General features: G+C 40.9%; 1 protein-coding gene across 1 annotated transcript in view; it reads left to right on the forward strand.

Moving 5' to 3' along the window:
* The window catches only part of LOC149441779 (cellular retinoic acid-binding protein 2), a 79,175-nt gene that overhangs the window by 33,863 nt on the left and 30,821 nt on the right, over window positions 1-14,491 (forward strand). The window contains exon 2 of the mRNA XM_089656896.1: window positions 10,635-10,813. Coding sequence (XP_089513022.1) covers window positions 10,635-10,813 — 179 coding nt within the window. The remainder of the gene's footprint in view (window positions 1-10,634; window positions 10,814-14,491) is intronic.

The following is a 14,491-nucleotide window of genomic DNA, read 5'->3' on the forward strand; positions in this document are numbered from 1 at the left end:
TTTCTCCCTCTCAAACCAGTAGGAGGAAAGTTCAAAACTCTCCTTACAAAGTATTATCTTACTGAAAGAGTAGTTGATGCTTGGAGCAGGGGCGGACTGACAACTCATGGGGCCCCCGGGCAATAGGGGATCATGGGGCCCCTGTGTCCTTGCCCAAACTCAAAAATGCCTATGAAAAAGGTACCAGGGGCATCTCATGGGGCCCCCTACTGACCTCGGGCCCTCAGGCAGTGCCTGCGTTTCCAAATGGTCAGTCCGCCCCTGGCTTGGAGTATACAACCAGTAGAGGTAGTACGTCAGTTGATAATAAGTGAAGTTAAACATGCTTGGAATAAACATAGATCTATAATCAAACACAAAATAAAAGTTACAAAAACAAACAAAATTCCTTTCTTCCTATTTTTCTTCTTTCTTTTCATTCTGTAGTTACAGAAGAGTCACCGATTTCCTGCTGTCTCATATCTATGGCAAGTTTTTCTCAATATGGTGTTCACAGACATCATTTGTACAGTCGTCTTTCTGTCCGCAAGGAGCAATCAGACAATTTGTTTTTCTGCAAAATCATTTGTTCAGCTCGCCCCTTGCCCATTCATCATGTGCTCTCACTCCAGGACACACAGCTATGTCAGTTATTTTTTTTTTTTGCAGAAATACCCAGAGATTTTCTTGTGAAGGTTGAAGAATCAGGTTGTGCTGGAGGGTTGACAGGAGGAATGCAGGTGCACTTTAGTGCCGTCGTCACCTCTTACCGCGTGTCACCGCCACCTCCGCCCCTAACATGCCGTCTGAAAGTGAAACATTGTGGTTCACTGAACATTCCAGTTATGGTAATGGTTATTGTTGTTTTGGTGAGAGCTGCTCAACGTCGTCTCATTTTGCCACGTCAAGGCACAGCAGGGGCGGATTGACAACTCACGGGGCCCCCAGGCAATAGGGGATCATGGGGCCCCTGTGTCCTTGCCCAAACTCAAAAAAGCCTATGAAAAAGGTACCAGGGGCATCTCATGGGGCCCCCTACTGACCCCGGGCCCTCGGGCAGTGCCTGGGTTTCCAAATGGTCAGTCCGCCCCTGGGGCAAAGTGTCTCGATTTAAAGCTGATCGCTAAACAGCTACACCATACAGGCAGACCCTATGCAGCAGAGCTCAGACTTGGAAAATAAAAGTTTATGTGCTAGTAAAAGGAGCACGCTGATAGAAGGAGAAAGCAGAGTGACAGGGAGCCCACATGGAAGAAAAATACATTTGAAATATATTTTAAAAAATATTCTTCCCAAACATATTGACATATATTTGAAATGGTACAATTTTGGCCGTATTCAATATATTTCAATATGTGTATATATATATATTATTATTATTATACAGCACCAAAAGGTATGCTCAGCGCTGTACAGTAGCAAGGGGGACAGAACATGAGACAAGACAGTAACAATACAATACACGCGGGGTTCGAGGGCCCTGCTCTTTCGAGCTTACATGTATATATATGATTGTAAGCTCCTAGGATCAGGGCCCTCCTATCCCTCTTGTATTGAACTGTATTGTTGCTGTATTGTCTCCCGTTATATTGTAAATCGCTGAGCAAACTGTTGGTGCTATATAAATCATGTATAATATATATATATATATATATATATATATATATATACACACACACACACACTGCAAGTTGAAATGCATTTTTATTACAAAATATATGAAAAATATTTAAAAAAATATATTTCAAATATACTGTATGTCTTTAAAAATACAAATCTACATTTTTGTTAACATCTTGATCACCCTAGATCAACCCCTTCCAAGCCAGTGTCATTAGTACAGTGTCGGTGCATATTTTTTTTAGCACTGATCACTGTATTACCCATATGGAAGAAAAATATATTTTAAATATATTTAAAAAATATTCTTGACATATATTTGAAATGCTACAATTCTGGCCATATTCAATATATTTCAATAAATATATATATGTATGTATATATATATATATATATATATATTTCAACATGCAGTATATATATATATATATATACTGCATGTTAAGATGCGATTTTATTACCATAATATACAGTATGTCTTTAAAAATACAAATCTACATTTTTGTTAACATCTTGATCACCCTAGATCAACCCCTTCCAAGCCAGTGTCATTAGTACAGTGTCGGTGCATATTTTTTTTTTAGCACTGATCACTGTATTATCCATATGGAAGAAAAATATATTTTAAATATATTTAAAAAATATTCTTGTATATATATATATATATATAAAAAAAAAATATTCTTTTATATATATATATATATATATATATATATATATATATATATATATATACTGCATGTTAAAATGCGATTTTATTACCAAATAAATGAAAAATATTTTTAAAAATACATTTCAAATATACTGTATGTCTTTAAAAATACAAATCTACATTTTTGGAATGCGTTTACAAATATATGTAAAAATATATGTTAAAATTACTTTTTTGTATGTTAAAAATCTGAAGAATATATTTAAAAAATATATATATTTAAAAATATTTTTCATATATTTTGTAATATATAAAAAATGCATTTCAACATGCAGTATATATATATATATATTTATTGAAATATATTTTGAAATATATTGAATATGGCCAAAATTGTAGCATTTCAAATATATGTCAGTATATTTGGGAAGAATATTTTTAAAATATATTTCAAATATATTTTTCTTCCATATGGGCTCCCTGTCACTCTACTTTCTCCTGGGAGATTAGCTCATCAGTTTGCTTCTCTTTTCACTGTCAATCACAGGCTGAGGGAAGAACAAGACCTGTGTTACAGGTCTCTCACCCTCACAGACAGGACTGTGCTGAGTGGCAGAGCTGTGTAAATCTCAGGACTGGATGCACATTATTCAGTTCGGCTGGGACCTTGATAATAGGCCTTTTTGGCAGTCAAATTTTTGAATGTTTTTGAAGGAAGAATATTTGTTCAGGTTTTTGATTCCATTTCCATTTGATCCTTCGATAAACTGTAATGAGGAATTGAATTTCTAAGTCCAGTTTTGACTTTACAGTTGACTCTGGTGGTCGATCAAACTCATGGGTGATAGATTGCTTAGTTTTGGTGATTGCTTGTGATTTTACCTGTGATCCCTGATGTTTAGAAAGTAGTTGAAATTGATTGCAAACTGCCATGTGTGTGTAAGAGGGGTTCTTAAAGTGGACCTTCACCTTTTCTCACAACTTGCCGAAATTCCTCTCCACCACCTCCATTACAAAATTAAACATTAGAAAAAAAAATTGGGTGAGGGGGGGAGGAAATTTTGCAAGACCTGGTCCCACACTTCTTGAGTGACAACGACAACACCCCTCCCAACTGTAGCATTGGTATCTCAGGAGGCTTCAGGAAATACTGGATTTACTGCTCATGTGCCAGGAAAATCTCCACCACACTGAACATGCCCAAGGAAATCACTGCCACACTGCACATGCACCACCGTTTGTCAGCAGTGGGCTAGGTCAAAGAACCCAGAGGGGAAAGTCAGCCTCCTAATGATGTCACAGAAAATGGAAGCGTGGGACCTGTGGCATGGGAGCGCAGTGCTGGATTCATTGAGCTGGGGAGTATGTTGTTAGTTGATAAACCAGCAGTACAGACTAGAGCAGCCATTTTCAAGGACGGTTCTGTGGAACTCTAGGGTTCCTCCAAGAATAGCTAGAGACTCCTTGAGCTGTGGCCAACTGACCACCCACCTGATGGTGCTTGCATAGTTCCAGGTCCAGCACCACTTGACAGGACCAGCAGAATAACCGCAAAGGCATCATTCTGGCCACGCCTGTGAGGGGTCATTCTTCCCTCTTACCACCCCCAATGTAGGGGGCATCTTCTCAATGACTCTTGATAGGCTCATCTTATCAGGGAACATTTTTTCAAGAGTTCCTCTTGGGTGAAAAAAGTTGAGAAAAGAGTATGAAAAAAATTGTGGGATTAATGTTCATCTTTAAGGTTCCTCCAGTAAAGTGAACCTGTTATTTTGCCCAGTGAAGGGGTTCATCTGTGTGGCACATCATTCTCTTGTCACACGACTCTGTATTCTTTAGTCTCCCATTCAGAATACTAAAGTGGGCTCAGACCTGGGAACTCTTCGCCAATATTTTGGCAACCTTGTGAGACCTTTCTGAAGATATTAATGAAATAAGATGAATGCCAAGATTAAAACGAGGAGATCACCCACCTGATGGTGCTTGCATAGTTCCAGGTCCAGCACCACTTGACAGGACCAGCAGAATAACTGCAAAGGTATCATTCTGGCCACCCCTGTGAGGGGTCATTCTTCCCTATTACCACCCCCAATGTAGGGGGCATATTCTCAATGACTCTTGATAGGCTCATCTTATCAGGGAACATTTTTTCAAGAGTTCCTCTTGGGTGAAAAAAGTTGAGAAAAGAGTATAAAAAAAATTGTGGGATTAATGTTCATCTTTAAGGTTCCTCCAATAAAGTGAACCTGTTATTTTGCCCAGTGAAGGGGTTCATCTGTGTGGCACATCATTCTCTTGTCACATGACTCTGTATTCTTTAGTCTCCCATTCAGAATACTAAAGTGGGCTCAGACCTGGGAACTCTTCACCAATATTTTGGCAACCTTGTGAGACCTTTCTGAAGATATTAATGAAATAAGATGAATGCCAAGATTAAAACGAGGAGATCACCCACCTGATGGTGCTTGCATATTTCCAGGTCCAGCACCACTTGACAGGACCAGCAGAATAACTGCAAAGGTATCATTCTGGCCACCCCTGTGAGGGGTTATTCTTACCACTCCCAATGTAGGGGGCATCTTCTCAGTGACTCTTGATAGGCTCATCTTGTCAGGGAACATTTTTTCAAGAGTTCTTCTTGGGTGAAAAAAGTTGAGAAAAGAGTATGAAAAAAATTGTGGGATTAATGTTTATCTTTAAGGTTCCTCCAGTAAAGTGAACCTGTTATTTTGCCCAGTGAAGGGGTTCATCTGTGTGGCACATCATCCTCTTGTCACATGACTCTGTATTCGTTAGTCTCCCATCCTGAATACTAAAGTGGGCTCAGACCTGGGAACTCTTCAGCAATATTTTTGGCAACCTTGTGAGACCTTTCTGAAGATATTAATGAAATAATATGAATGCCAAGATTAAAACGAGCAGATCAACTCTTACCCCCTAGAGGAATAGTAAAATGAAAACCATTTGTGTTTGATGGAGTGTTCCTTTAAGTAAGTCCATCAGCCTCCACACATTAAATGGTCGGAGGTGATCAGGAAGAGCGTAGTCTAATTGCAGGCAGCTGTGAGGAGGTCACAGGAATGCGTCCGTCATGGTAAATGGTGTAAGGTTCCCTCAGCGTGATGACAGAAAAGCTGGTGACAAATGGGAATGGAACTCGCTGTCTGAGGAACAGCATCTGTGTTCTGACTCCTCCGCCAGACGACTGGCCCAATGACATTTTGTGAACCCCGAAACCTGACCACAATCGTCTTCCACAGCTGAGGCCTACCACAACTGTTACTTTGTATATCATAATTTATATAAATTGCCTCAAAATATAATAATTTGATGTTTTTGTCTAGGGTTGGCCCTACACCAGTAAAATTTCCCTCATGCAGAAATTGGGGAAAATCGAGTTTTTGATATAACCTTTATGGACTCGACAAATTTCACATGGAAACCCCAACATTTTTGTTTAATTGTCATGCCGAAATTTCAAATTCAACAACAATAAGTACAATTTTTTTCGAAAGTTCCCAGTTAGAAATTCACTAATTAAATTTTCTATCCTTCTTCCTCAAACTGATCATCAATTTGTCCCAGTAGCTATCGGAAAATTGAATGAATGTTCCAAAAACAAATTTTATTTAACACAATTTTAAAGGTATATGGTCAGCTTTACTCAGCACTTCTCAGAGAACATAGAACCATTCCCATCAGTCTTTGTTCACCCAAGGAGCTTACAATCTAATGTCCCTACCATTAACATAAACGAGTAGCCACTTTGAAAGGAAGACAATACATCCAACAGTACACAAGAAACTCCATGGACCCTTCAAATTAACAGAACATTGATCCTTGAACTGCTGTGTGAAAGTAGAGGAACCATTTTCAGACAGTATTAAAGTGTATTTTAAGACATTTTATTTAGATTTTTTTATATTGCATGGGGTTAGAACCTCTTTCAGGTTGTTTTTGCCAATTGGGGATATTCACCTTCTCTATTGGACTTGGATCTTCTGTCCGTCAGTCAGGGAGCATTGGTTGGGCATAATGAATGAACCTCAACATCTCTACCACAAATTGGCACCCCACCGAAAAAAGCATTGGCGTCCACATGGACATCCAAAAGAAATCACCAAAAAAGATCACCAGATGGGCATCTTACAAGTTCGTAATCAATTATTGCAGATAAGAAAAATAACAGGAAGATTTAAGACAGATTCAACATTTTGGGGGCCAATCCTATAACTAGTAGTCAACAAAAAGAGCTCCACCTTGTCATCTTAGGAGTCCATAATCATGCCCATAAAATGGGCATAACAGGAAGATATCAGGCAGCTAAAGTTCTTTGGAGGCCAAACTTGTTTCCTTCATCAGGGCTGAAAACATGACACAACAGAAATCATGATAAATGTGAAAAAATATTTAAAAAAATATATATACAGTTGCAAGAAAAAGTATGTGAACCCCTTGGGATTACGTGGAGTTTTGCATGAATTGGGCATAAAATGTGCTCTGAACGTCATCTAAGTCACAACAATAGAAGAACACAGTCTGCTGAACATAATACTACACAAACATTAGATGTTGCCATGGTTTAATTGCACATAACATGTAAACATTCACAGTGCAGGGAGGAAAAAGTATGTGAACCTTTGGACTTAATAACTGGTTGACCCTCCTTTGGCAGCAATAACCTCAACCAAACGTTTCCTGTAGTTGCAGATCAGACCTGCACAACGATCTGGAGTAATTTTGGACCACTCCTCTTCACAAAACTGTTTCAGTGTAGCAATATTCTTGGGATGTGTGGTGTGAATCGCTCTCTTAAGGTCATGCCACAGCATTTCAATGGGGTTGAGGTCAGGACTCTGACTGGGCCTCTCCAGAAGGCGTATTCTGTGCTGTTGCAGCCATTGTTTTGTTGAATTACTTGTATGCTTTGGGTCATTGTCCTGTTGCATCACCCATCCTCTGCGGAGCTTCAGTTGGCGGACAGATGGTCGTACGTTTTCCTGCAAAATGTCTTGATAAACTCTGGAATTCATTTTCCCATCAATGACAACAATCCATCCAGGCCCTGAGGCAGCAAAGCAGCCCCAAACCATGATGTTCCCTCCGCCATGTTTCACAGTGGGGATGAGGTTTTGATGTTGGTGTGCTGTGCCTTTTTTTCTCCACACATAGTGTTGTGTGTTCTTCCCAAACAACTCAATCTTGGTTTCATCTGTCCACAGTATATTTTGCCAGTAGTGCTGTGGAACATCCAGGTGCTCTTTTGCAAACTTCAAACGTGCTGCAATATTCTTTTTGGACAGCAATGGCTTCCTCCGTGGTGTCCTCCCATGTACTCCATTCTTGTTTAATGTTTTCCTTATTGTAGATGTGTCAACAAAAATGTTAGCATGTGCCAGAGATTTCTGTAGGTCTTTAGCTGACACTCTGGGATTCTTCTTTACCTCATGCAGCATTCTGCGCTGTGCTCTTGCAGTCATTTTTACAGGACGACCACGCCTAGGGAGAGTAGCAACAGTGCTAAACTTTCTCCATTTGTAGACAGTCTGTCTTACCGTGGACACATGAACATCAAGGCTTTTGGAGATACTTTTGTAACCCTTTCCAGCTTCATGCAAGTCAACAATTCTTGATCGTAGGTCTTCTGAGAGCTCTTTTCTGCGAGGCATGGTTCACATCAGACAGGGCTTCTTGAAACCAGTAAACCCAAAACAGGTGTGTGTTTTTTAAGGGCAGCACAGCTGTCAGCAACACATCCAATATCATCACACTGATTGGAGTCAAGGTTGGCTCACTCCTGGCTCCAATTAGCTCTGGGAGAAGTCATTAGGCTAGGGCCTCACATACTTTTTCCTCCCTGCACTGTGAATGTTTACATGTTATGTGCAATTAAACCATGGCAACATCTAATGTTTGTGTAGTATTATGTTCAGCAGACTGTGTTCTTCTATTGTTGTGACTTAGATGACGTTCAGAGCACATTTTATGCCCAATTCATGCAAAACTCCACGTAATCCCAAGGGGTTCACATACTTTTTCTTGCAACTGTATATTTAAATTATCGTGGCAATAATTAATTCAGATATTTTTCATTCTTTTAAATATTTTCTAAATATTTTTTCATATCTATCAAGATTTCTGATGTGCCTTGTTTTCAGCCCTGATGAAGGAAACACGTTTGGCCTCCAAAGAACTTTAGCTGTCTTTTATCTTCCTGTTATGTCAATTTTATGGGCATGATTATGGACTCCTAAGATGACCGGGTGGAGCTGTTTTTGTTGACTGCTAGTTATAGTATGACCTGTATTCAGCTGGTCTTCTCATGTCTACAATTCAACAATTAAAACATATTCTAACATGTTCTACTGTAAAATAAGATCTGTGATTGTCTCCAGAAAGAACTTGATGAGGTTGGAATTTTTTTAAATGTAACCAGCTCAATTTTTTGTAATATGTGTTATAGTCAGCACTTTGGTGATCTCTTCCATCAAATGGATCTAATCAAGACGCAATGTCCATTCCATTCCACTACTTTTGGTGGTCTAGGAGTTATCCAGTATTTGTGGATCAGTCAAGTGGTTCACCCTTTCTGTTTGTCTTCGTGACCATTGTCTCTGGAACTGAAAGTGAAGGGAAATCCAAATGATTGAGTTCACTATGGATCAGCTTGGGTTGAGTCCAAACCCATGTTCTGTTGAACCTGGAAGGAAGGTGTCAGTGAAGGCCCAATCAGCCATGGCCAGAGCATTCCGTGCCTCACAACTTCACATACACAAAGGGCCAGCAATGCTTGTGACATCATTGACCTAATATGACCATGTGGCCATGATCATGATTATGTGGGCATTGTTGACCTAATGTGACTATGGTTATGTGGTGAGGAGATGACCTAATATGACCATGTGGACATTGTGATGGGAGTCACTTTTGGTGGGGGGCCCATGGAACACAGCTCACTTTGGAGAGGTGGGGAGACCCCTGTCTCAGCTTCCCATATCCCTCTTATGTGTAAGTCACCCTGTGCCTTTTAGGGGTACAGGGTGATCTGTCCTAATATTGTGTAGATATGTATAGGTGGGGTGGGGGTTGTGGATTGTTTGGTGTTATGTGGTTGCATCCCATTGTTCTATTGTATGTCTTGCTTGGGAGCAAACTATTATGGGATGTATGTGTTTATGTGTATTGGCTTGGTGGAGGGGGTGTCTCCAGCAGCCCTCCCTCCTGATGGGACTGTCTGCTGGTGTGTCTCTTGTTACTAAATGTAGATCGCCCCACCCTGTGTCATTATGCAGGGAGGGGGGGGGGGTCCGTTGAATGTATATATCTTGTATCTGTGTTAAAATAAACTAGTCTACTTCCTGGTTTACTTTAAGACTGGTGTTGTCTAGTCTTGTATGGTCTGCTGTGGTGGCTGTTGTAGGTGTTCGGACGGGGAAGTGGGAGTCTAACAGAAGTACCCAAGCACATTCTGGGGTCGGTTCCGTTACAGCCATGATCATGATTATGTGGGCATCGTTGACCTAATATGACCATGTGACTGTAGTTATGTGGTGAAGAGATGCCCATGACATCATTGACCTAATATGACCATGTGGACAAGGTCATGTAGGGAGAAGATACTTGTGAGATCATTGACCTAATATGACGATGTGGACAAGGTCATGTAGGGAGAAGATACTTGTGAGATCATTGACCTAATATGACGATGTGGACAAGGTCATGTAGGGAGAAGATACTTGTGACATCATTGACCTAATATGACCATGTGGACATGGTCATGTAGGGAGAAGATACTTGTGACATCATTGACCTAATATGACGATGTGGACAAGGTCATGTAGGGAGAAGATACTTGTGACATCATTGACCTAATATGACGATGTGGACATGGTCATGTAGGGAGAAGATACTTGTGACATCATTGACCTAATATGACGATGTGGACAAGGTCATGTAGGGAGAAGATACTTGTGACATCATTGACCTAATATGGCCACATGGTCATATTAGGTCAATGACATTAACCAAATATGACCATGTAGCCATATCAGATCAATGATGTCCCTTGCATCCCTTCCCCTTTGTGTATGTGCAGATAAAGGACAAAGAGTGCCCTGTTCTGGGACTAACTAGGCAGGCACTGACATCTTACTTCCAGGTTCAGACCAAACCCAAGCTCCTTCCCTAGTTTTCCCCAGAACAGAATCAGAGATGAAATTTGGTTCCAGTGACAACTATCTAAGAAGGGATTTTCTTTACTTTGGAGGGATCTCCTCACACTTCCTGTTGTCTTGCAACAGGAAAGGAAGCATTATAGTGTTTGATCAGCATTGTCATAATCAACTCCATTTTAACTCATGTTCTTTCTCCTTTGCATTTGTAGGAGTCAACGTGATGCTCAGGAAGATCGCGGTGGCCGCCGCCTCGAAACCTGCAGTGGAAATAAAGCAGGAGGATGAGACGTTCTACATTAAGACATCCACCACTGTCCGAACCACTGAAATTAACTTCAAAATAGGGGAGGAGTTTGAAGAACAGACTGTAGATGGTCGTCCATGCAAGGTAAAGTTCTGCACCAGACCTTTGTCTCAACAGACAAGGAAAAAAGTACCTGGGTGACCATAGTAGTCAGTAGGATTGTGAATACAGAGTGGACTGTTCTTGTGTGACTATGGCCAGGTCAAGTTCATAACGTACTGAAGTTGGCCCACTCTACTTCTCTTAGTCCTAAATGACCCACATTTTTCAATGGGACTGGACAGAAGAATGGGACTTTGCCAGGACTATCATAAAACCAGCTTGGGTAAATAGACTCCATGCACACTGGGTGTTTAGCCCTAGTGCATGGGGTTTCAGTGTTTAGGTGCAGGTGGAGGGCACAGGTGCCCCATGAGACGTAATGAAAATTGAAGCATCACACCACTGCTAAGAGGTCCAGACAGGGGCGGACTGACAACTCATGGGGCCAACGGCAATAAGGGATCATGGGGCCCCTGTGTCCTCGCCCACACTCAAACCACACCCAAAAAAGCATATGAAAGGTACCAGGGACATCTCATGGGGCCCCCTACTGACCTCGGGCCCTCGGGCAGTGCCCGAGTTCCCCAATGGTCAGTCCGCCCCTGGGTCCAGATACAACTTTTTTACATTTAAAGTTAGGGGTACAATCCAAAAACATCCAACGTGTTTCAGGGGTCCAAGCATCCCCTTCATCAGGTCAATGTGAACAAACCAGAAGTGACCTGGATCTACAATGGTATATTTTCCAGTATGAACTACAAGCACAGGCCTCATCAACAGCTTGTTTGGCAGCCTCTATGAGCTGCCACAGCTGGATAGTGCATCTAGCGGTACTTAGGTTTAGGGCAGTTAGCAACCAGGGATAAATTCTCAGAACACAGGCTGCTTGCATCAGGGCTGAGGGCTCTTAGGAGGGTGCTGTGAAGTTTTCAAGAAGCTCTATACAGCACCCTACTGGCACCTTCCACCAGCCATGTTCTGCCTGCATTGCGAAGAAAAGCACATAGAAATAAAAGTTGATGGGAAGGGAGGAAAGGAACCAGGGAAGTTGAAGAATAAGCAAACCCAAATGGAGGAAAAATATATTTAAAATATATTTTAAAAATATTCTTCCCAAATATTTAGCCATATATTTGAAATGCTACAATTTTGGCCATATTCAATATATTTCAAAATATATTTCAATAACTATATATACCGTATATACTCGAGTATAAGCCGACCCGAATATAAGCCGAGGCACCTAATTTTACCACAAAAAACTGGGAAAAACTATTGACTCGAGTATAAGCCGAGGGTGGGAAATGAGGCACCTACTAGTCAATGTAAAAAATAAAGTGGGAGGAATAGTGCCCCATCATTAGTATCAGTGGGAGGAATAGTGCCCCATCATTGGTATCAGTGGGAGGAATAGTGCCCCATCATTAGTATCAGTGGGAGGAATAGTGCCCCATCATTGGTATCAGTGGGAGGAATAGTGCCCCATCATTGGTGTCAGTGGGAGGAATAGTGCCCCATCATTGCCATCAGTGGGAGGAATAGTGCCCCATCATTAGTATCAGTGGGAGGAATAGTGCCCCATCATTGGTGTCAGTGGGAGGAATAGTGCCCCATCGTTGGTGTCAGTGGGAAGAATAGTGCCCCATCATTGGTGTCAGTGGGAGGAATAGTGCCCCATCGTTGGTGTCAGTGGGAGGAATAGTGCCCCATCATTGGTGTCAGTGGGAGGAATAGTGCCCCATCATTGGTGTCAGTGGGAGGAATAGTGCCCCATCATTGGTATCAGTGGGAGGAATAGTGCCCCATCATTGGTGTCAGTGGGAGGAATAGTGCCCCATCACTGGTGTCAGTGGGAGGAATAGTGCCCCATCGTTGGTGTCAGTGGGAGGAATAGTGCCCCATCGTTGGTGTCAGTGGGAGGAATAGTGCCCCATCATTAGTATCAGTGACACCAATGATGCGGCACTATTCCTCCCACTGACACCAATGACACTTGCTGACCCCTGTTGCAGTATGGTGCTGCTGCAGCCAGCATATGTGGTTGCAGCACCACCTCTGCACTGCACACTTACCGGCTTTTCCCTCACTCGATTTTCGCGGGTCAGCTCGGCTCCGCCTCCTCGCCCGTGATTGGCCGCCTGTGTACCTTTCCTGGGCTACAGTTCTGGCGGCCAATCACCGGTGAGGAGGCGGAGCCGAGCGGCAGGAGTGATGGAAGGAGCAGCGCTTCCTGGATGGATCATCGTGGGAGCCAGGTAAGAGACAGCAGCCCTCTGCCCACCCCTGTACGCGCCCCCCTTGACGGAGGGGGGGCGTGCCCCACTATTTGAGAAGCACTGGCTTTAGAAGCAGCGCCCCCTGCTAGACATCTGCAGACGTTGACTCGAGTATAAGCCGAGGGGGGCGTTTTTCAGCACAAAAAATGTGCTGAAAAACTCGGCTTATACTCGAGTATATACGGTATATAACAAATTTTGTACCATTGTCTGCAACAGAACAGTTCTCCTCTATACATTTCAAACTGAATTGCTTATATTCCCATATGGAAGAAAATTATATTTGAAATATATTTTAAAAATATTCTTCCTGAATATATTGCCATATACTTGAAATGCTACAATTTTGGCCGTATTCAATATATTTCAATAAATATATATATATAAATATATGTGTATACTGCATGTTGAAATGCGTTTTTATTACAAAATAATATGAAAACATTTTTTAAACATACATTTCAAGTATACATGCATGTCTTTAAAAATACAAATCTCCATTTTTGGAATGGATTTTCATATACATGTAAAAAATATATGTTAAAATGACTTTTTTCATGTTAAAACAAATCTGAAGAATATATTTAAAAAATATATATATTTAAAAATATATATTATTAAAATATATTCTTCAGATTTTTTTTAACATAGAAAAAAGTAATTTAACATATATCTTTATATATATATATATATATATATTTGTAAATCCATTCCAAAAATGTAGAGTTGTATTTTTAAAGACATACAGTATATTTGAAATTTATTTTTTAAAATATTTTTCATATATTTTGTTATAAAAATGCATCTCAACATGCAGTATATACAGGGGTGGACTTTTGGAAACTCGGGCACTGCCCGAGGGCCCGGGGTCAGTAGGGGGCCCCATGAGATGCCCCTGGTACCTTTTTCATAGGCTTTTTTGAGTTTGGGCAAGGACACAGGGGCCCCATGATCCTCTATGGCCCGGGGACCCCATGAGTTGTCAGTTCGCCCCTGAGTATATATATATATATATATATATTTTTTTTTTTTTTTTTTTTTTAAATATATTGAATATGGCCAAAATTGTAGTATTTCAAATATATGCCAATATATTTGGGAAGAATATTTTTTAAAAAATATATTTCAAATGTAATTTTCTTCCATATAAGCACTTCAGTTTGAAATGTATAGAGGACTGTTCTGGTGGAAACAACGGCACAAAATTCATTAAGAAGCTTAAAATACAGAGGTGTGACTGTGCCCTTGGGGTTTGAAGTGAGGCCATTCTCAGGAAAATACAATGAATGGCGGATTAAAGGGTTACTGTTTGGTGGCTGACATGCACAGTAAACGAATGACACCGTAGTGTGAATGTTCTCTGTAACATAACATAGAACCAGGGCTGGATTTACATCTCTGGAGCCTATAGGCAGAGAATTCATAAAACGACCTTTTTTTTTTC

Source organism: Staurois parvus, unplaced genomic scaffold (genome assembly GCF_062004578.1).
Source record: "Staurois parvus isolate SC_StPar_1 unplaced genomic scaffold, SC_StPar_1.0 ptg000948l, whole genome shotgun sequence".
Classification (NCBI taxonomy): domain Eukaryota; kingdom Metazoa; phylum Chordata; class Amphibia; order Anura; family Ranidae; genus Staurois; species Staurois parvus.